We start from the raw sequence: 22,316 nt of genomic DNA, 5'->3' as shown, positions 1-22,316 counted from the left end.
TGTCGGAGGGGCAGTACTGGGGGAGCACCGCACTGTCGGAGGGGCGGTACTGAGGGAGCGCCACACTGTCGGAGGGGCAGTACTGAGGGAGCACCGCACTGTCGGAGGGGCGGTACTGAGGGAGCGCCGCACTGTCGGAGGGGCGGTCCTGAGGGAGCGCCGCACTGTCGGAGGGGCCGTACTGAGGGAGCGCCGCTCTGTCGGAGGGGCGGTACTGAGGGATCGCCGCACTGTCGGAGGGGCGGTACTGAGGGAGCGCCGCACTGTCGGAGGGGCGGTACTGAGGGAGCGCCGCACTGTCGGAGGGGCGGTACTGAGGGAGCGCCGCACTGTCAGAGGGGCAGTACTGAAGGAGTGTCGCACTGTCGGAGGGGCGGTACTGAGGGAGCGCCGCACTGTCGGAGGGGCGGTACTGAGGGAGTGCTGCACTGTCGGAGGGGCGGTACTGAGGGAGTGACGCACAGTCGGAGTGGCGGTACTGAGGGAGTGACGCACAGTCGGAGTGGCAGTACTGAGGGAGTGACGCACAGGGAGCTTGCTGTGCACAAATTGGCTGCTGTGTTTCCCACATTACAAGTGACCACTCTTCAAAAAGTCCTTCATTGGCTGTGACAAGCTCGGGGACGTCTAAATTTGGAGTTGTGATAACTCGGGCAGTCCCTGACGAGAAGAAAAAGCTGGTTGCCTTTCACTTTTGTTTTTGGAGCGGGGGAATATTTGGAGACTGAGTCGCGGCGAAGGCGGAAAGTCCCCATCAGCTGTTGACCCAGAGACTCGTTGGTGCGACGACCTTCTCTCCGAGTGCCGAGGGGGGTGGCGCTGCCGGGGTGACAGCACCCCGAGAAACTGGCCCTTTGCCTCTCCGGGTCTGTACGATCCGGGCGAGTGATCATTGGCCTCAGTGTCCTAGAGTTTGCGGTGTAGGGGGGTGGGTAGTGGGGGAGATTAAATCCGCCAGGGTGCCTGCCCCTGACTCCCTGCTGGCAAGTGGGCGTTTGGGTTCTCCGTGACGCCCTCCACAGTCGAATTTCCGGCCGACGCTTATGGCCACTGGGGTGAGCTACTGGAGCGCGGCCAATCCGCAGGCGTATGGGAACACCACCACCTCCAAGTCACACACCATCCTGACTTGGAAATATATCGGCCGTTCCTTCATCGTCGCTGGGTCAAAATCCTGGAACTCCCTCCCTAACAGCGCTGTGGGAGCACCTTCACCACACGGGACTGCAGCGGTTCAAGAAGGCGGCTCACCACCACCTTCTCCAGGGGCGATTAGGGATGGGCACTAAATGCTGGGCCTCGCCAGCGACGCCCACATAACAAGAATGAATTAAATAAGGGTAGAGGGAGCTTTACTCTGTATCTAACCCGTGCTGTACCTGCCCTGGGAGTGTTTGATGGGGACAGTGTAGAGGGAGCTTTACTCTGTATCTAACCCGTGCTGTACCTGCCCTGGGAGTGTTTGATGGGGACAGTGTAGAGGGAGCTTTACTCTGTATCTAACCCGTGCTGTACCTGCCCTGGGAGTGTTTGATGGGGACAGTGCAGAGGGAGCTTTACTCTGTATCTAACCCGTGCTGTACCTGCCCTGGGAGTGTTTGATGGGGACAGTGTAGAGGGAGCTTTGCTCTGTATCTAACCCGTGCTGTACCTGCCCTGGGAGTGTTTGATGGGACAGTGTAGAGGGAGCTTTACTCTGTACCTAACCCGTGCTGTACCTGCCCTGGGAGTGTTTGATGGGGACAGTGTAGAGGGAGCTTTACTCTGTATCTAACCCGTGCTGTACCTGCCCTGGGAGTGTTTGATGGGACAGTGTAGAGGGAGCTTTACTCTGTATCTAACCCGTGCTGTACCTGCCCTGGGAGTGTTTGATGGGGACAGTGTAGAGGGAGCTTTACTCTGTATCTAACCCGTGCAGTCCCTGCCCTGGGAGTGTTTGATGGGGACAGTGTAGAGGGAGCTTTACTCTGTATCTAACCCGTGCTGTACCTGCCCTGGGAGTGTTTGATGGGACAGTGTAAAGGGAGCTTTACTCTGTATCTAACCCGTGCTGTACCTGCACTGGGAGTGTTTGATGGGGACAGTGTAGAGGGAGCTTTACTCTGTATCTAGCCCGTGCTGTACCTGCCCTGGGAGTGTTTGATGGGACAGTGTAGAGGGAGCTTTACTCTGTATCTAACCCGTGCTGTACCTGCCCTGGGAGTGTTTGATGGGGACAGTGTAGAGGGAGCTTTACTCTGTATCTAACCCGTGCTGTACCTGCCCTGGGAGTGTTTGATGGGGACAGTGCAGAGGGAGCTTTACTCTGTATCTAACCTGTGCTGTACCTGCCCTGGGAGTGTTTGATGGCACAGTGTCGAGGGAGCTTTACTCTGTATCTAACCCCGTGCTGTACCTGCCCTGGGAGTGTTTGATGGGGACAGTGTAGAGGGAGCTTTACTCTGTATCTAACCCGTGCTGTACCTGCCCTTGGAGTGTTTGATGGCACAGTGTTGAGGGAGCTTTACTCTGTATCTAACCCGTGCTGTACCTGCCCTGGGAGTGTTTGATGGGACAGTGTAGAGGGAGCTTTACTCTGTATCTAACCCGTGCTGTAACTGCCCTGGGAGTGTTTGATGGGACAGTGTAGAGGGAGCTTTACTCTGTATCTGATTCCCGTTGACAGGAATCTGATCGAACAGCGGTGGTTCAAGCGCTGGAAGGAATATGTGGAAGATGGAGATCAGAACGCCTCCACTCACCCGGGGCCCATCGACAACAGCAAGCTCCTGGAAGGTAACGAGTCTCCTTGCTCCCCTGTGAAATCGTGGCCGAACCCTCGCTGAGCTGGACTGGGGACGTGTCCTGGTGACCGATGACGTGCGTGCTTGGCGCCAGCTACCGGGGCGCCATGGGCTCCCGCTCGCTGGGTCAGTGACGGGCGGGCGTTGGCGCCAGGGTGGGAGATGCGCCCCTGGAGCCGGGCCGTCTCCAGGACTTCCCCAGCGGGATGCCCGGAAGCCACCGGAAGGAGGCGAGGTGGGGAGGCGACGGGACTCCCCTGGACGGAGGAGAGGGAGCGAGTGCGCCCGTGTTGCTCCGCCTGGCCCTCAACGGCCGTACGTTTATCCAGCGCCTTAAACATAGAAGATAGGAGCAGGAGTAGGCCATTCGGCCCCTCGAGCCTGCTCCGCCATTTTATGAGATCATGGCTGATCATCCAAACTCAGTACCCTGTCCCTGCCTTCTCCCCATACCCCTTGATCCCTTTAGACTTAAGAAATATATCCAACTCCTTCTTGAATATATTTAATGAATTGGCCTCTACTGCCTTGTGTGGTAGAGAATTCCACAGGTTCACCACTCTCTGGGTGAAGAAATTCCTCCTCATCTCAGTCCTAAATGGCTTACCCCTTATCCTTAGACTGTGACCCCTGGTTCTGGACTCCCCCGCCATCGGGAACATCCTTCCTGCATCTAGTCTGTCTAGTCCTGTCAGAATTTTATAAGTTTCAATGAGATCCCCTCTCATTCTTCTAAACTCCAGCGAGTATAAGCCCAATCGACCCAATCTCTCCTCATACGTCATTCCTGCCATCCCAGGTATCAGTCTGGTGAATCGTCGCTGCACTCCCTCCATGGCAAGAACATCCTTCCTCAGATAAGGCGACCAAAACTGCACACAATACTCAAGGTGTGGTCTCACCAAGGCCCTGTACAACTGCAGCAAGACATCCTTGTTCCTGTACTCGAACCCTCTCGCTACGAAGGCCAACATACCATTTGCCTTCTTAGCCGCCTGCTGCACCTGCATGCTTACCTTCAGCGACTGGTGCACAAGGACACCCAGGTCTCGCTGCACTTCCCCTTCTCCCAATCTATTGCCGTTCAGATAATAATCTGCCGCCTTGTTTTTGCCACCGAAGTGGATAACCTCGCATTTATCCACATTATACTGCATCTGCCCAATCGCCCAACCTGTCCAAATCATACTGGTAGTAACATCGCTTCACAGGAGTGTAAATCAGACACCCAGCCACACGAGGAGGTATTGGGACAGGAGTATTAAGGAGCCTCTTAAAGGAGCAGAGAGAGAAGTGGAGCGGTTTATGGTCTAGGTTCTGTTTGAGAGCTAATCGCCCTGTCGGTACCATAAATCTTTGAAAGGAAAGTCGAAATCTCAGTTCCCGTTCACTCCCGTGTCTCGCTGGGGCTAACGGGTGCCTGAGTTGGGATTGGGGATTGATCCCGGAGCCTGGTCGAATCCCTCCCCCAAACGTGACAGGCCGCGAGCGGGACACCGGGACGCGATTGGGACCGAGCTCTATTGACATAAAATTGCATCGAGCGTAACGCACAGGAACAGGCCATTCGGCCCAACTGGTCCCTGCTGGTGGGTGTGCTTTGTAAGAATTTGTATTATGGGATGTGGGCGAGGCCCAGCATTTATTGCCCATCCCTAATCGCCCTCGAGAAGGTGGTGGTGAGCCGCCTTCTTGAACCGCTGCAGTCCGTGTGGTGAAGGTGCTCCCACAGCGCTGTTAGGGAGGGAGTTCCGGGATTTTGACCCAGCGACGATGAAGGAACGGCCCGATATATTTCCAAGTCGGGATGGTGTGTGTGACTCGGAGGGGAACTTGGAGGTGGTGGTGTTCCCGTGCGCCTGCTGCCCTTGTCCTTCTAGGTGGTCGAGGTCGCGGGTTTGGGAGGTGCTGCCGAAGAAGCCTTGGCGAGTTGCTGCAGTGCATCTTGTAGATGGTCCACACTGCAGCCACGGTGCGCCGGTGGTGGAGGGAGTGAATGTTTAAGGTGGTGAATGGGGTGCCGATCAAGCGGGCTGCTTTGTCCTGGATGGTGTCGAGCTTCTCGAGTGTTGTTGGAGCTGCACTCATCCAGGCAAGTGGAGAGTGTTCCATCACACTCCTGACTTGTGCCTTGTAGATGGTGGAAAGCCTTTGGGGAGTCAGGAGGTGAGACACTCGCCGCAGAATACCCAGCCTCTGACCTGCTCTTGTAGCCACAGTATTTATGTGGCTGGTCCAGTTAAGTTTCTGGTCAGTGGTGACCCCGAGGATGTTGATGGTGGGGGATTCGGCGATGGTAATGCTGTTGAATGTCAAGGGGAGGTGGTTAGACTCTCGCTTGTTGGAGATGGTCATTGCCTGGCACTTGTGTGGTGTGAATGTTACCTGTCACTTATCAGCCCAAGCTCCACATGAACCTCCTCCCGCCCCCTCTTCATCTCACCCCATCACCATATCCTTCTATTCCTTTCTCCCTCGTGTGTTTATCCAGCTTCCCCCTTAAATGCATCGACGCTGTTCGCCTCGACCACTCCCTGTGGGAGCGAGTTCCACATTCTCACCACTCTCTGGGGAAAGAAGTTTCTCCTGAATTCCCGATTGGATTTATTAGCGACTCTCTTATATTGATGGCCCCTAGTTCTGGATTGCCCCACAAGTGGAGACATCTTCTCTACGTCTACCCTATCGAACCTTTTCATGATTTTAAAGACCTTCAGGTTGCCCCTCGGCCTTCTCTTTTCCAGAGGAAGGAGCCCCGGCCTGTTTCAGTCTTCCCTGATAGTTCTAACCCTCTCAGTTCTGGTATCATCCTGGTCAATCTCTTGCGCATCTTTCTCCCGTGCCTCTCGATCTCTTTGTCTTGGGGCAGAACCCCCACCAAGGGGAGGTGCCCCTTCCTCCCGCTGGACACCGTGGCTCCGTAAAGACTCCTCACATGGGGGAAGATCGGGTTCCCGGCGGAACCGCGTCACGGGCAAACCGCCTGTTGGCGATGGCCGTTGACGGCGCGAGGCCTTGGTAGCCCGTGGGGACCCAGCCGTTCGCGTGAGAAACGGCCGCCGGGTTTGGTTCGCAGTGGGAGGTGGTGAGGAGTGGGTTGAGGGGGAGAGAGAGAGAGGGTGGTTCGAGGGGGGGGCGGGTTGCAGCGCGGAGATCTCTCTTGACCCTCTTGTCTGGTTGCCCGGGCAGGCGGGGAGACCCAAAGGCTGAAGGAGAACCTGATCGAGAACGAGGACTACGTGCTTCTGCGATGCCAGGCCTGGGACAAGCTGGTCGGCTGGTACGGACAGACGCAGGGACAGGCGCCGATCGAGCGCAAGGTAAGCGAGGGCAGCCCGCCGCTGTCCGTGAAATCCAGGGTCGTCCCCTGCCCGCTCTCTATATAAACCTCCCGAACCCCTCAATTAGATTCCAGCCTGTAACTCACTCCCGGGTATCTGTTATTCTATATATAAACCCCCCGAACCCCTCGATTAGATTCCAGCCTGTAACTCACTCCCGGGTATCTGTTATTCTATATATAAACCCCCCCGAACCCCTCGATTAGATTCCAGCCTGTAACTCACTCCCGGGTATCTGTTATTCTATATATAAACCCCCCCCCGAACCCCTCGATTAGATTCCAGCCTGTAACTCACTCCCGGGTATCTGTTATTCTATATATAAACCCCCCCCGAACCCCTCGATTAGATTCCAGCCTGTAACTCACTCCCAGGTATCTGTTATTCTATATATAAACCCCCCGAACCCCTCGATTAGATTCCAGCCTGTAACTCACTCCCGGGTATCTGTTATTCTATATATAAACCTCCCGAACCCCTCGATTAGATTCCAGCCTGTAACTCACTCCCGGGTATCTGTTATTCTATATATAAACCCCCCGAACCCCTCGATTAGATTCCAGCCTGTAACTCACTCCCGGGTATCTGTTATTCTATATATAAAACCCCCTGAACCCCTCGATTAGATTCCAGCCTGTAACTCACTCCCGGGTATCTGTTATTCTATATATAAACCCCCCGAACCCCTCGATTAGATTCCAGCCTGTCAGTCACTCCCGGGTATCTGTTATTCTATATAAAACCCCCGAACCCCTCGATTAGATTCCAGCCTGTAACTCACTCCCGGGTATCTGTTATTCTATATATAATCCCCCCAAACCTCTCGATTAGATTCCAGCCTGTCAGTCACTCCCGGGTATCCGTTATTCTATATAAAACCCCCGAACCCCTCGATTAGATTCCAGCCTGTAACTCACTCCCGGGTATCTGTTATTCTATATATAAACCCCCCAAACCTCTCGATTAGATTCCAGCCTGTAACTCACTCCCGGGTATCTGTTATTCTATATATAAACACCCCGAACCCCTCGATTAGATTCCAGCCTGTAACTCACTCCCGGGTATCTGTTATTCTATATATAACCCCCCCGATTAGATTCCAGCCTGTAACTCACTCCCGGGTATCTGTTATTCTATATATAAACCCCCCCGAACCCCTCGATTAGATTCCAGCCTGTAACTCACTCCCGGGTATCTGTTATTCTATATATAAACCCCCTGAACCCCTCGATTAGATTCCAGCCTGTAACTCACTCCCGGGTATCTGTTATTCTATATATAAACCGCCCCGAACCCCTCGATTAGATTCCAGCCTGTAACTCACTCCCGGGTATCTGTTATTCTATATATAAACCGCCCCGAACCCCTCGATTAGATTCCAGCCTGTAACTCACTCCCGGGTATCTGTTCTATATATAAAACCCCCCGAACCCCTCGATTAGATTCCAGCCTGTAGCTCACTCCCGGGTATCCGTTATTCTACATATAAACCTCCCGAACCCCTCGATTAGATTCCAGCCTGTAACTCACTCCCGGGTATCTGTTATTCTATATCTAAACCGCCCCGAACCCCTCGATTAGATTCCAGCCTGTAACTCACTCCCGGGTATCTGTTGTTCTATATATAAAACCCCCCCGAACCCCTCGATTAGATTCCAGCCTGTAACTCACTCCCGTGTATTCTGTGTACTCCCGAGCCTGTTGTCTATCTCCGCAGGTTGTGAAACTGTCCAGCACGAAGGTGGAGGTGTATCTTGTGGAGCTGGCTCTGTGTCAGTACAGGAATATGGACGAAATGGTGACCGCCTCCTTCAGCAGAGCCGATACGATAGGTAAAAATATAAAACCCCACGGAAACCTGATCGGGGACAGGGCCGAGTGTTACTGGTGGCTCTGTGGGTTTCTGCAGCGCCCGGTGTGCGACTGAGCCCCCCGCAACACCCAGCAGGAAAGGCCTGGGCTCCCTCCGGGGCCTAGTGGTGACTTAGCCTGATCTCACCCAGGGTCGGGATATGACGGTTGCCCTCGGCGTCCCCGGGGGCCAGCCGGGGGTTCGTGACCCCTGCTGCGAGGTGCCTCTGGCTGTAGGGTGAGGGAGCACTCCGTGCCTTCCACAGTCCAATAGCCAGCCAACACGCGCTGTCTGGACTCACGTAGGGGGAGGGGAGGCTGTGTGCACTATTATCACCTGTGGCCCAGTGGGTCTCGATCTCGTCTCTGAGTCAGAAGGTCATGGGTTCGAGCCCCCACTGCAGAGACTCGAGTCCCACAATCCAGGCCCGACACTCCCCCGATGCCAGAGCTGAGGGAGCGCCGCACTGTCGGAGGGGCAGTGCTATGGGAGCGCCGCACTGTAGGAGGGGCAGTGCTGAGGGAGGGACGCACTGTCGGAGGGGCGGTACTGAGGGAGGGACGCACTGTCGGAGGGGCAGTGCTATGGGAGCGCCGCACTGTCGGAGGGGCAGTGCTATGTGAGCGCCGCACTGTCGGGGCAGTGCTATGGGAGCGCCGCACTGTAGGAGGGGCAGTGCTGAGGGAGCGCCGCACTGTCGGAGGGGCGGTCCTGAGGGAGCGCCGCACTGTCGGAGGGGCGGTACTGAGGGAGCGCCGCACTGTCGGAGGGGTGGTACTGAGGGAGCGCCGCACTGTCGGAGGGGCGGTACTGAGGGAGCGCCGCACTGTCGGAGGGGCGGTACTGAGGGAGCGCCGCCCTGTCGGAGGGGCAGTACTGAGGGAGCGCCGCCCTGTCGGAGGGGCGGTACTGAGGGAGCGCCGCCCTGTCGGAGGGGCGGTACTGAGGGAGCGCCGCCCTGTCGGAGGGGCGGTACTGAGGGAGCGCCGCACTGTCGGAGGGGCGGTCCTGAGGGAGCGCCGCACTGTCGGAGGGGCGGTACTGAGGGAGGGCCGCACTGTCGGAGGGGCGGTACTGAGGGAGCGCCGCCCTGTCGGAGGGGCGGTACTGAGGGAGCGCCGCCCTGTCGGAGGGGCGGTACTGAGGGAGCGCCGCCCTGTCGGAGGGGCGGTACTGAGGGAGCGCCGCCCTGTCGGAGGGGCGGTACTGAGGGAGCGCCGCCCTGTCGGAGGGGCGGTACTGAGGGAGCGCCGCACTGTCGGAGGGGCGGTACTGAGGCGCCGCACTGTCGGAGGGGCGGTACTGAGGGAGCGCCACACTGTGGGAGGGGCAGTACTGAGGGAGCGCCGCGCTGTCGGAGGGGCAGTACTGAGGGAGCGCCGCCCTGTCGGAGGGGCGGTACTGAGGGAGCGCCGCCCTGTCGGAGGGGCGGTACTGAGGGAGCGCCGCACTGTCGGAGGGGCGGTACTGAGGGAGCGCCACACTGTGGGAGGGGCGGTACTGAGGGAGCGCCGCACTGTCGGAGGGGCGGTACTAAGGGAGCGCCGCGCTGTCGGAGGGGCGGTACTGAGGGAGCGCCGCACTGTCGGAGGGGCGGTACTGAGGGAGCGCCGCACTGTCGGATGAGACGTTAAACCGAGGCCCCTATCTGCCCTCTCAGGTGGATGTAAAAGATCCCACGACCACGATTGGAAGAAGAGCAGGGGGGGAGTTCTCCCCGGTGTCCTGAGGCCAATATTTATCCCTCAACCAACATCACTAAAAAGAGATGATCTGGTCATTATCACATTGCTGTTTGTGGGAGCTTGCTGTGCACAAATGGGCTGCCGCGTTTCCTACATTACAACAGTGACCACACTTCAGAAATAGTCCTTCATTGGCTGTGAAGCGCTTTGGGACGTCCTGAGGAGGTGAAAGGCGGTGGAGAGATCTGAGTTTGTTCTTTGTTTCCCCCCCGCCCCCCCAATCCCTGGCCAGACAAGATCCACAAGGAGATGAGGCGAGTGTTCGAGGTGCCGGCGGAGGAGGAGACCCGGTTGTGGATGAGGAACTCCGACGGCTCGTGCGAGAGGCTGAGGAATCCCCAGAGTAACGTCAACAGCGTGTGCCTCTGCTCGGGGCAGGTGAGGCAGGGAGAGAGGCCGGGGGGGTCGGGTTGTGTGTGTATGTGTGTGAGAGAGGAGGGGGTGGGGAGTAGGGGGGCGAGGGGTGCCGGAGAGGGCGAGGGGTGCCAGAGGTGGCGGCGGGAGCCGGAGGTGGCTGGGTGTCAAGTTGGGACCTGACCCGGTGGGTAAGGAGGAGACTGAGCCTGTTGCGGTGGGGTCGGACGGTGCTGTCGAGCTGGGCTGAGGGTCTGGGTATGTGCAGAGCGAGCGGGTTGAGCAGAGAGCTGAAGGCGGCTGTTTTTATGTTTCAGACGCTGATCATGGAGTCACGGAATGAGGATGGGACTTGGCCCAGCGCTCGACCTCAAGTAACGTTAGTGTTAAATACTCGCTTTTAAACATTATACACACTGCAGCCCACACACTGACCCGTGTCCCGACACCGTGCGGGGGAATCGCAGACACAGACCTGTGTCCCATCACCGTGCAGGGGAATCGCAGGCACAGACCCGCGTCCTGTCACCGTGCGGGGGAATCGCAGACACAGACCCGCGTCCCGTCACCGTGCGGGGGAGTCGCAGACACAGACCCGCGTCCCGTCACTGTGCGGGGGAATCGCAGACACAGACCCGCGTCCCGTCACCATGCGGGGGAATCGCAGGCTCAGACCCGCGTCCCGTCACCGTGCGGGGGAATCGCAGGCACAGACCCGCGTCCCGTCACCGTGCGGGGGAATCGCAGTCACAGACCCGCGTCCCGTCATCGTGCGGGGGAATCGCAGACACAGACCCGCGTCCCGTCACCGTGCGGGGGAATCGCAGCCACAGACCCGCGTCCCGTCATCGTGCGGGGGAATCGCAGACACAGACCCGCGTCCCGTCACCGTGCGGGGGAATCGCAGACACAGACCCGCGTCCCGTCACCGTGCGGGGGAATCGCAGACACAGACCCGTGTCCCGTCACCGTGCGGGGGAATCGCAGACACAGACCCGCGTCCCGTCACCGTGCGGGGGAATCGCAGACACAGACCGGCGTCCTGTCACCGTGCGGGGGAATCGCAGACACAGACCCGCGTCCCGTCACCGTGCGGGGGAATCGCAGACACAGACTCGCGTCCCGTCAGCGTGCGGGGGAATCGCAGGCTCAGACCCGCGTCCCGTCACCGTGCAGGGGAATCGCAGGCACAGACCCGCGTCCCGTCACCGTGCGGGGGAATCGCAGCCACAGACCCGCGTCCCGTCTCTGTGCGGGGGAATCGCAGGCACAGACCCGCGTCCCGTCACCGTGCGGGGGAATCGCAGCCACAGACCTGCGTCCCGTCACTGTGCGGGGGAATCGCAGGCTCAGACCCGCGTCCCGTCACCGTGCTGGGGAATCGCAGACACAGACCCGCGTCCCGTCACCGTGCGGGGGAATCGCAGACACAGACCCGCGTCCCGTCACCGTGCGGGGGAATCGCAGGCTCAGACCCGCGTCCCGTCACCGTGCGGGGGAATCGCAGACACAGACCCGCGTCCCGTCACCGTGCAGGGGAATCGCAGGCACAGACCCGCGTCCCGTCATCGTGCGGGGAAATCGCAGTCACAGACCCGCGTCCCGTCACCGTGCGGGGGAATCGCAGGCTCAGACCCGCGTCCCGTCACCGTGCGGGGGAATCGCAGGCTCAGACCCGCGTCCCATCACCGTGCGGGGGAATCGCAGACACAGACCCGCGTCCCGTCACCGTGCGGGGGAATGGCAGACACAGACCCGCGTCCCGTCACCGTGCAGGGGAATCACAGACACAGACCCGCGTCCCGTCACCATGCGGGGGAATCGCAGACACAGACCCGCGTCCCGTCACCGTGTGGGGGAATCGCAGTCACAGACCCGCGTCCCGTCACCGTGCGGGGGAATCGCAGACACAGACCCGCGTCCCGTCACCGTGCGGGGGAATCGCAGCCACAGACCCGCGTCCCGTCACCGTGCGGGGGAATCGCAGACACAGACCCGCGTCCCGTCACCGTGCGGGAGAATCGCAGGCTCAGACCCGCGCCCCGTCATCGTGCGGGGGAATCGCAGATACAGACCCGCGTCCCGTCACCGTGCGGGAGAATCGCAGACACAGACCCGCGTCCCATCACCGTGTGGGGGAATCACAGGCTCAGACCCGCGTCCCGCCACCGTGCGGGGGAATCGCAGACACAGACCCGCGTCCCATCACCGTGCGGGGGAATCGCAGACACAGACCCGCGTCCCGTCACCGTGCGGGGGAATCACAGACACAGACCCGCGTCCCGTCACCATGCAGGGGAATCGCAGACACAGACCCGCGTCCCGTCAGCGTGCGGGGGAATCGCAGACACAGACCCGCGTCCCGTCAGCGTGCGGGGGAATCGCAGACACAGACCCGCGTCCCGTCACCGTGCGGGGGAATCACAGACACAGACCCGCGTCCCGTCACCATGCAGGGGAATCGCAGACACAGACCCGCGTCCCGTCACCGTGCGGGGGAATCGCAGGCTCAGACCCGCGTCCCATCACCGTGCAGGGGAATCGCAGCCACAGACCCGCGTCCCGTCACCGTGCGGGGGAATCGCAGACACAGACCCGCGTCCCGTCACCGTGCGGGGGAATCGCAGACACAGACCCGCGTCCCTTCACCGTGCGGGGGAATCGCAGGCTCAGACCCGCGTCCCGTCACCGTGCGGGGGAATCGCAGGCACAGACCCGCGTCCCGTCACCGTGCGGGGGAATCGCAGGCACAGACCCGCGTCCCGTCACCGTGCGGGGGAATCGCAGACACAGACCCGCGTCCCGTCACCGTGCGGGGGAATCGCAGACACAGACCCGCGTCCCGTCACCGTGCGGGGGAATCGCAGGCACAGACCCGCGTCCCGTCACCGTGCGGGGGAATCGCAGACACAGACCCGCGTCCCGTCACCATGCGGGGGAATCGCAGACACAGACCCGCGTCCCGTCACCGTGCGGGGGAATCGCAGTCACAGACCCGCGTCCCGTCATCGTGCGGGGGAATCGCAGACACAGACCCGCGTCCCGTCACCGTGCGGGGGAATCGCAGCCACAGACCTGCGTCCCGTCACTGTGCGGGGGAATCGCAGGCTCAGACCCGCGTCCCGTCACCGTGCGGGGGAATCGCAGACACAGACCCGCGTCCCGTCACCGTGCGGGGGAATCGCAGGCTCAGACCCGCGTCCCGTCACCGTGCGGGGGAATCGCAGCCACAGACCCGCGTCCCGTCATCGTGCGGGGAAATCGCAGTCACAGACCCGCGTCCCGTCACCGTGCGGGGGAATCGCAGACACAGACCCGCGTCCCGTCACCGTGCGGGGGAATCGCAGTCACAGACCCGCGTCCCGTCACCGTGCGGGGGAATCGCAGACACAGACCCGCGTCCCGTCACCGTGCGGGGGAATCGCAGGCACAGACCCGCGTCCCGTCACCGTGCGGGGGAATCGCAGACACAGACCCGCGTCCCGTCAGCGTGCGGGGGAATCGCAGGCTCAGACCCGCGTCCCGTCACCGTGCGGGGGAATCGCAAGCTCAGACCCGCGTCCCGTCACCGTGCGGGGGAATCGCAGACACAGACCCGCGTCCCGTCACCGTGCGGGGGAATCGCAGACACAGACCCGCGTCCCGTCACCGTGCGGGGGAATCGCAGACACAGACCCGCGTCCCGTCACCGTGCGGGGGAATCGCAGGCACAGACCCGCGTCCCGTCACCGTGCGGGGGAATCGCAGGCACAGACCCGCGTCCCGTCACTGTGCGGGGGAATCGCAGACACAGACCCGCGTCCCGTCACCGTGCGGGGGAATCGCAGGCAGAGACCCGCGTCCCGTCACCGTGCGGGGGAATCGCAGGCTCAGACCCGCGTCCCGTCACCGTGCGGGGGAATCGCAGGCTCAGACCCGCGTCCCGTCACCGTGCGGGGGAATCGCAGGCACAGACCCGCGTCCCGTCACCGTGCGGGGGAATCGCAGCCACAGACCCGCGTCCCATCACCGTGCGGGGGAATCGCAGGCACAGACCCGCGTCCCGTCACCGTGCGGGGGAATCGCAGCCACAGACCCGCGTCCCGTCACCGTGCGGGGGAATCGCAGGCTCAGACCCGCGTCCCCTCACCGTGCAGGGGAATCGCAGGCACAGACCCGCGTCCCGTCATCGTGCGGGGGAATCGCAGACACAGACCCGCGTCCCGTCACCGTGCGGGGGAATCGCAGGCTCAGACCCGCGTCCCGTCACCGTGCGGGGGAATCGCAGCCACAGACCCGCGTCCCGTCATCGTGCGGGGGAATCGCAGACACAGACCCGCGTCCCGTCACCGTGCGGGGGAATCGCAGACACAGACCCGCGTCCCGTCACCGTGCGGGGGAATCGTAGACACAGACCCGCGTCCCGTCACCGTGCAGGGGAATCGCAGACACAGACCCGCGTCCCGTCACCGTGCGGGGGAATCGCAGACACAGACCCGCGTCCCGTCACCGTGCGGGGGAATCGCAGGCACAGACCCGCGTCCCGTCACCGTGCGGGGGAATCGCAGACACAGACCCGCGTCCCGTCAGCGTGCGGGGGAATCGCAGGCTCAGACCCGCGTCCCGTCACCATGCGGGGGAATCGCAAGCTCAGACCCGCGTCCCGTCACCGTGCGGGGGAATCGCGGACACAGACCCGCGTCCCGTCACCGTGCGGGGGAATCGCAGACACAGACCCGCGTCCCGTCACCGTGCGGGGGAATCGCAGACACAGACCCGCGTCCCGTCACCGTGCGGGGGAATCGCAGGCACAGACCCGCGTCCCGTCACCGTGCGGGGGAATCGCAGACACAGACCCGCGTCCCGTCACCGTGTGGGGGAGTCGCAGACACAGACCCGCGTCCCGTCACCGTGCGGGGGAATCGCAGACACAAACCCGCGTCCCGTCACCGTGCGGGGGAATCGCAGGCACAGACCCGCGTCCTGCCACCGTGCGGGGGAATCGTAGACACAGACCCGCGTCCCGTCACCGTGCAGGGGAATCACAGACACAGACCCGCGTCCCGTCACCGTGCGGGGGAATCGCAAGCTCAGACCCGCGTCCCGTCACCGTGCGGGGGAATCGCAGGCACTGACCCGCGTCCCGTCACCGTGCGGGGGAATCACAGACACAGACCCGCGTCCCATCACCATGCGGGGGAATCGCAGACACAGACCCGCGTCCCATCACCGTGCGGGGGAATCGCAGGCACAGACCCGCGTCCCGTCACCGTGCGGGGGAATCGCAGTCACAGACCCGCGTCCCGTCACCGTGCGGGGGAATCGCAGACACAGACCCGCGTCCCGTCACCGTGCGGGGGAATCGCAGACACAGACCCGCGTCCCGCCACCGTGCGGGGGAATCTCAGACACAGACCCGCGTCCCGTCACCGTGCGGGGGAATCGCAGGCACAGACCCGCGTCCCGTCACCGTGCGGGGGAATCGCAGACACAGACCCGCGTCCCGTCACCGTGCGGGGGAATCGCAGGCAGAGACCCGCGTCCCGTCACCGTGCGGGGGAATCGCAGACACAGACCCGCGTCCCGTCACCGTGCGGGGGAATCGCAGACACAGACCCGCGTCCCGTCACCGTGCGGGGGAATCGCAGGCACAGACCCGCGTCCCGTCACCGTGCGGGGGAATCGCAGGCACAGACCCGCGTCCCGTCACCGTGCGGGGGAATCGCAGGCACAGACCCGCGTCCCGTCACCGTGCGGGGGAATCGCAGGCACAGACCCGCGTCCCGTCACCGTGCGGGGGAATCGCAGACACAGACCCGCGTCCCGTCACCGTGCGGGGGAATCGCAGGCTCAGACCCGCGTCCCGTCACCGTGCGGGGGAATCGCAGACACAGACCCGCGTCCCGTCACCGTGCGGGGGAGTCGCAGACACAGACCCGCGTCCCGTCACCGTGCGGGGGAATCGCAGACACAGACCCGCGTCCCGTCACCGTGCGGGGGAATCGCAGGCACAGACCCGCGTCCCGTCACCGTGCGGGGGAATCGCAGGCACAGACCCGCCTCCCGTCACCGTGCGGGGGAATCGCAGGCACAGACCCGCGTCCCGTCACGGTGCGGGGGAATCGCAGGCACAGACCCGCGTCCCGTCACTGTGCGGGGGAATCGCAGACACAGACCCGCGTCCCGTCACCGTGCGGGGGAATCGCAGACACAGACCCGCGTCCTGTCACCGTGCGGGGGAATCGCAGACACAGACCCGCGTCCCGTCACCGTGTGGGGGAATCGCAGACACAGACCCGCGTCCTGTCACCGTGCGGGGGAATCGCAGACACAGACCCGCGTCCCGTCACCGTGCGGGGGAATCGCAGGCACAGACCCGCGTCCCGTCACTGTGCGGGGGAATCTCAGACACAGACCCGCGTCCCGTCACCGTGCGGGGGAATCGCAGACACAGACCCGCGTCCTGTCACCGTGCGGGGGAATCGCAGACACAGACCCGCGTCCCGTCACCGTGCGGGGGAATCGCAGACACAGACCCGCGTCCTGTCACCGTGCGGGGGAATCGCAGGCACAGACCCGCGTCCCATCACCGTGCAGGGGAATCACAGACACAGACCCGCGTCCCGTCACCGTGCGGGGGAATCGCAGACACAGACCCGCGTCCCGTCACCGTGCGGGGGAATCGCAGACACAGACCCGCGTCCCGTCACCGTGCGGGGGAATCACAGACACAGACCCGCGTCCCATCACCGTGCGGGGGAATCGCAGACACAGACCCGCGTCCCGTCACCGTGCGGGGGAATCACAGGCACAGACCTGCGTCCCGTCACCGTGCGGGGGAATCGCAGGCTCAGACCCGCGTCCCGTCACCGTGCGGGGGAATCGCAGGCACAGACCCGCGTCCCGTCACCATGCGGGGGAATCGCAGACACAGACCCGCGCCTCATCACCGTGCGGGGGAATCGCAGGCACAGACCAGCGTCCCGTCATCGTGCGGGGGAATCGCAGGCACAGACCCGCGTCCCGTCACCGTGCGGGGGAATCGCAGGCACAGACCCGCGACCCGTCACCATGCGGGGGAATCGCAGACACAGACCCGCGCCTCATCACCGTGCGGGGGAATCGCAGGCACAGACCCGCGTCCCGTCACCGTGCGGGGGAATCTCAGACACAGACCCGCGTCCCGTCACCGTGCGGGGGAATCTCAGACACAGACCCGCGTCCCGTCACCGTGCGGGGGAATCGCAGGCTCAGACCCACGGCCAGTCACCGTGCGGGGGAATCACAGACACAGACCCGCGTCCCGTCACCGTGCGGGGGAATCGCAGGCACAGACCCGCGTCCCGTCACCGTGCGGGGGAATCGCAGACACAGACCCACGGCCAGTCACCGTGCGGGGGAATCACAGACACAGACCCGCGTCCCGTCACCGTGCGGGGGAATCGCAGGCACAGACCCGCGTCCCGTCACCGTGCGGGGGAATCGCAGACACAGACCCGCGTCCCGTCACCGTGCGGGGGAATCGCAGACACAGACCCGCGTCCCGTCACCGTGCGGGGGAATCGCAGACACAGACCCGCGTCCCGTCACCGTGCGGGGGAATCGCAGGCACAGACTCGCGTCCCGTCACCGTGCGGGGGAATCGCAGACACAGACCCGCGTCCCGTCACCGTGCGGGGGAATCGCAGACACAGACCCGCGTCCCGTCACCGTGCGGGGGAATCACAGACACAGACCCGCGTCCCGTCACCATGCGGGGGAATCGCAGGCACAGACCCGCGTCCCGTCACCGTGCGGGGGAATCGCAGTCACAGACCCGCGTCCCGTCATCGTGCGGGGGAATCGCAGACACAGACCCGCGTCCCGTCACCGTGCGGGGGAATCGCAGCCACAGACCCGCGTCCCGTCATCGTGCGGGGGAATCGCAGACACAGACCCGCGTCCCGTCACCGTGCGGGGGAATCGCAGACACAGACCCGCGTCCCGTCACCGTGCGGGGGAATCGCAGACACAGACCCGCGTCCCGTCACCGTGCGGGGGAATCGCAGACACAGACCCGCGTCCCGTCACCGTGCGGGGGAATCGCAGACACAGACCGGCGTCCTGTCACCGTGCGGGGGAATCGCAGACACAGACCCGCGTCCCGTCACCGTGCGGGGGAATCGCAGGCTCAGACCCGCGTCCCGTCACCGTGCGATGGAATCGCAGACACAGACCCGCGTCCCGTCACCGTGCGGGGGAATCGCAGGCACAGACCCGCGTCCCTTCACCGTGCGGGGGAATCGCAGACACAGACCCGCGTCCCGTCACCGTGCGGGGGAATCGCAGACACAGACCCGCGTCCCGTCAGCGTGCGGGGGAATCGCAGGCTCAGACCCGCGTCCCGTCACCGTGCAGGGGAATCGCAGGCACAGACCCGCGTCCCGTCACCGTGCGGGGGAATCGCAGACACAGACCCGCGTCCCGTCACCGTGCGGGGGAATCGCAGACACAGACCCGCGTCCCGTCACCGTGCGGGGGAATCGCAGCCACAGACCCGCGTCCCGTCACCGTGCGGGGGAATCGCAGGCTCAGACCCGCGTCCCATCACCGTGCGGGGGAATCGCAGGCACAGACCCGCGTCCCGTCACCGTGCGGGGGAATCGCAGCCACAGACCCGCGTCCCGTCACCGTGCGGGGGAATCGCAGGCTCAGACCCGCGTCCCCTCACCGTGCAGGGGAATCGCAGGCACCGACCCGCGTCCCGTCATCGTGCGGGGGAATCGCAGACACAGACCCGCGTCCCGTCACCGTGCGGGGGAATCGCAGCCACAGACCCGCGTCCCATCACCGTGCGGGGGAATCGCAGGCTCAGACCCGCGTCCCGTCACCGTGCGGGGGAATCGCAGCCACAGACCCGCGTCCCATCACCGTGCGGGGGAATCGCAGACACAGACCCGCGTCCCGTCACCGTGCGGGGGAATCGCAGACACAGACCCGCGTCCCGTCACCGTGCGGGGGAATCGCAGACACAGACCCGCGTCCCGTCACCGTGCGGGGGAATCACAGGCACAGACCCGCGTCCCGTCACCGTGCGGGGGAATCGCAGTCACAGACCCGCGTCCCGTCACCGTGCGGGGGAATCGCAGACACAGACCCGCGTCCCGTCACCGTGCGGGGGAATCGCAGACACAGACCCGCGTCCCGCCACCGTGCGGGGGAATCTCAGGCACAGACCCGCGTCCCGTCACCGTGCGGGGGAATCGCAGGCACAGACCCGCGTCCCGTCACTGTGCGGGGGAATCGCAGACACAGACCCGCGTCCCGTCACCGTGCGGGGGAATCGCAGGCAGAGACCCGCGTCCCGTCACCGTGCGGGGGAATCGCAGGCTCAGACCCGCGTCCCGTCACCGTGCGGGGGAATCACAGACACAGACCCGCGTCCCGTCACCGTGCGGGGGAGTCGCAGACACAGACCCGCGTCCCGTCACTGTGCGGGGGAATCGCAGACACAGACCCGCGTCCCGTCACCGTGCGGGGGAATCGCAGACACAGACCCGCGTCCCGTCACCGTGCGGGGGAATCGCAGACACAGACCCGCGTCCCGTCACCGTGCGGGGGAATCGCAGACACAGACCCGCGTCCCGTCACCGTGCGGGGGAATCGCAGACACAGACCCGCGCCTCATCACCGTGCGGGGGAATCGCAGGCACAGACCTGCGTCCCGTCACCGTGCGGGGGAATCGCAGGCTCAGACCCGCGTCCCGTCACCATGCGGGGGAATCGCAGGCACAGACCCGCGTCCCGTCACCATGCGGGGGAATCGCAGACACAGATCCGCGCCTCATCACCGTGCGGGGGAATCGCAGGCACAGACCCGCGTCCCGTCACCGTGCGGGGGAATCTCAGACACAGACCCGCGTCCCGTCACCGTGGGGGGAATCGCAGGCACAGACCCGCGTGCCGTCACCGTGCGGGGGAATCACAGGCTCAGACCCACGGCCAGTCACCGTGCGGGGGAATCACAGACACAGACCCGCGTCCCGTCACTGTGCGGGGGAATCGCAGGCACAGACCCGCGTCCCGTCACCGTGCGGGGGAATCGCAGACACAGACCCGCGTCCCGTCACCGTGCGGGGGAATCGCAGACACAGACCCGCGTCCCGTCACCGTGCGGGGGAATCGCAGGCACAGACCCGCGTCCCGTCACCGTGCGGGGGAATCGCAGACACAGACCCGCGCCTCATCACCGTGCGGGGGAATCACAGGCACAGACCCGCGTCCTGTCACCATGCGGGGGAATCGCAGACACTGTTATGTGTCCGGCCTGGGGTTTGGGTGGGACTGCCCCGCTGTCTGTGCCTGGGTCTCTGGGCATGGGGAGGTCACTGTGTGGGGTGGCACTGACCCTGTGCTCTTTCCCCAGAAGGAACTCACTGGATGACCAGGGCTCCTACTACCAGGGCCAGCCTGGGGTGTGCGGCTTGAGTAACCTGGGGAACACCTGCTTCATGAACTCCGCCCTCCAGGTTCGTGCTGAGAGACCGGAGACTGCACTGTCGGAGGGGCGGTACTGAGGGAGCGCCGCACTGTCGGAGGGGCGGTACTGAGGGAGCGCCGCACTGTCGGAGGGGCGGTACTGAGGGAGCGCTGCACTGTCGGAGGGGCGGTACTGAGGGAGCGCCGCACTGTCGGAGGGGCGGTACTGAGGGAGCGCCGCACTGTCGGAGGGGCGGTACTGAGGGAGCGCCGCACTGTCGGAGGGGCGGTACTGAGGGAGCGCCGCACTGTCGGAGGGGCGGTACTGAGGGAGCGCCGCACTGTCGGAGGGGCGGTACTGAGGGAGCGCCGCACTGTCGGAGGGGCGGTACTGAGGGAGCGCCGCACTGTCGGAGGGGCGGTACTGAGGGAGCGCCGCACTGTCGGAGGGGCGGTACTGAGGGAGCGCCGCACTGTCGGAGGGGCGGTACTGAGGGAGCGCCGCACTGTCGGAGGGGCGGTACTGAGGGAGCGCCGCACTGTCGGAGGGGCGGTACTGAGGGAGCGCCGCACTGTCGGAGGGGCGGTACTGAGGGAGCGCCACACTGTCGGAGGGGCAGTACTGAGGGAGCGCCGCACTGTCGGAGGGGCGGTACTGAGGGAGTGTCGGAGGGGCGGTAATGAGGGAGCGCCGCACTGTCGGAGGGGTGGTACTGAGGGAGCGCCGCACTGTCGGAGGGGCGGTACTGAGGGAGCGCCGCGCTGTCGGAGGGGCGGTACTGAGGGAGCGCCGCGCTGTCGGAGGGGCGGTACTGAGGGAGCGCCGCGCTGTCGGAGGGGCGGTACTGAGGGAGCACCGCGCTGTCGGAGGGGCGGTACTGAGGGAGCGCCGCGCTGTCGGAGGGGCGGTACTGAGGGAGCGCCGCGCTGTCGGAGGGGCGGTACTGAGGGAGCGCCGCGCTGTCGGAGGGGCGGTACTGAGGGAGCGCCGCACTGTCGGAGGGGAGGTACTGAGGGAGCGCCGCACTGTCGGAGGGGCGGTACTGAGGGAGGGGCGGTACTGAGGGCAAAGGCGGGGTAGATGGAGTTAGGTTGCAGATCAGCCGTGATCTTATTGATTGACGGAGCAGGCTGGGGGGGCGGAATGGCCTCCGCCTGTTCCTATGCTCCTGTGCCTCACTCAGTCTAGTGGTTTGCGAACCTGTACCCCAAGATACTTTTGCTCTCTTGAAAGATGAAATTAAATTTTAAAAGATATAACACGCAGGAGATCCTTGGGAACTTCAGTCCAGTCTTGCAGAGGCTAAGCTAAGCAGTCAAGCTGACACCCTCGCGACCTCCTGAGGGAGTCCCTGGTGTGTGAGTACACACTGCATGCAAGTCATTGAATCGTAGAAATTTACGTCCGACAAAGAGCTCTCCAGCCTAATCCCACTGTCCAGCTCTCGGTCCGAAGCCCTGTGGGTTCCGGCGCTTCGAGTGCGTATCCAAGTACTTTTTAAATGTGATGAGGGTTTCTGCCTCGACCACCCTTTCAGGCAGTGAGTTCCAGACCCCCACCACCCTCTGGGTGAAGAAAGTTCTCCTCAACTCCCCTCTAATCCTTCTCCCAATGACTTTAAATCTCTGCCCCCCTGGTTATTGACCTCTCTGCTCAGGGAAATCGGTCCTTCCTATCCACTCTATCCAGGGCCCCTCATCATTTTATACACTTCAATTAAATCTCCCCTCAGCCTCCTCTGTTCCAGAGAAAACAACCCCAGCCTCTCCGATCCTTCCTCATCGCTAAAATTCCCCAGTCCCG

General features: G+C 63.2%; 1 protein-coding gene across 1 annotated transcript in view; it reads left to right on the top strand.

Annotated features, from left to right (window-relative positions):
* LOC147086748 (ubiquitin carboxyl-terminal hydrolase 11-like) overlaps positions 1–22,316 on the top strand; it is a gene marked incomplete at its 3' end in the record, with an annotated part of 31,409 nt that overhangs the window by 5,107 nt on the left and 3,986 nt on the right. The window contains exons 2-7 of the mRNA XM_085978312.1: positions 2,666–2,775; positions 5,973–6,103; positions 7,842–7,956; positions 9,954–10,099; positions 10,393–10,454; positions 20,460–20,562. Of these exons, the coding sequence (XP_085834438.1) occupies positions 2,666–2,775; positions 5,973–6,103; positions 7,842–7,956; positions 9,954–10,099; positions 10,393–10,454; positions 20,460–20,562 (667 nt within the window). The remainder of the gene's footprint in view (positions 1–2,665; positions 2,776–5,972; positions 6,104–7,841; positions 7,957–9,953; positions 10,100–10,392; positions 10,455–20,459; positions 20,563–22,316) is intronic.

The sequence above is a fragment of the Somniosus microcephalus genome, unplaced genomic scaffold (assembly GCF_052327205.1).
Source record: "Somniosus microcephalus isolate GS21.2 unplaced genomic scaffold, FLI_Smic_1.0 unresolved_chr7, whole genome shotgun sequence".
Lineage (NCBI taxonomy): Eukaryota > Metazoa > Chordata > Chondrichthyes > Squaliformes > Somniosidae > Somniosus > Somniosus microcephalus.
The sequence above is the reverse complement of the archived record's forward strand: the minus strand, read 5'-3'. Positions and strand labels throughout refer to the sequence as shown.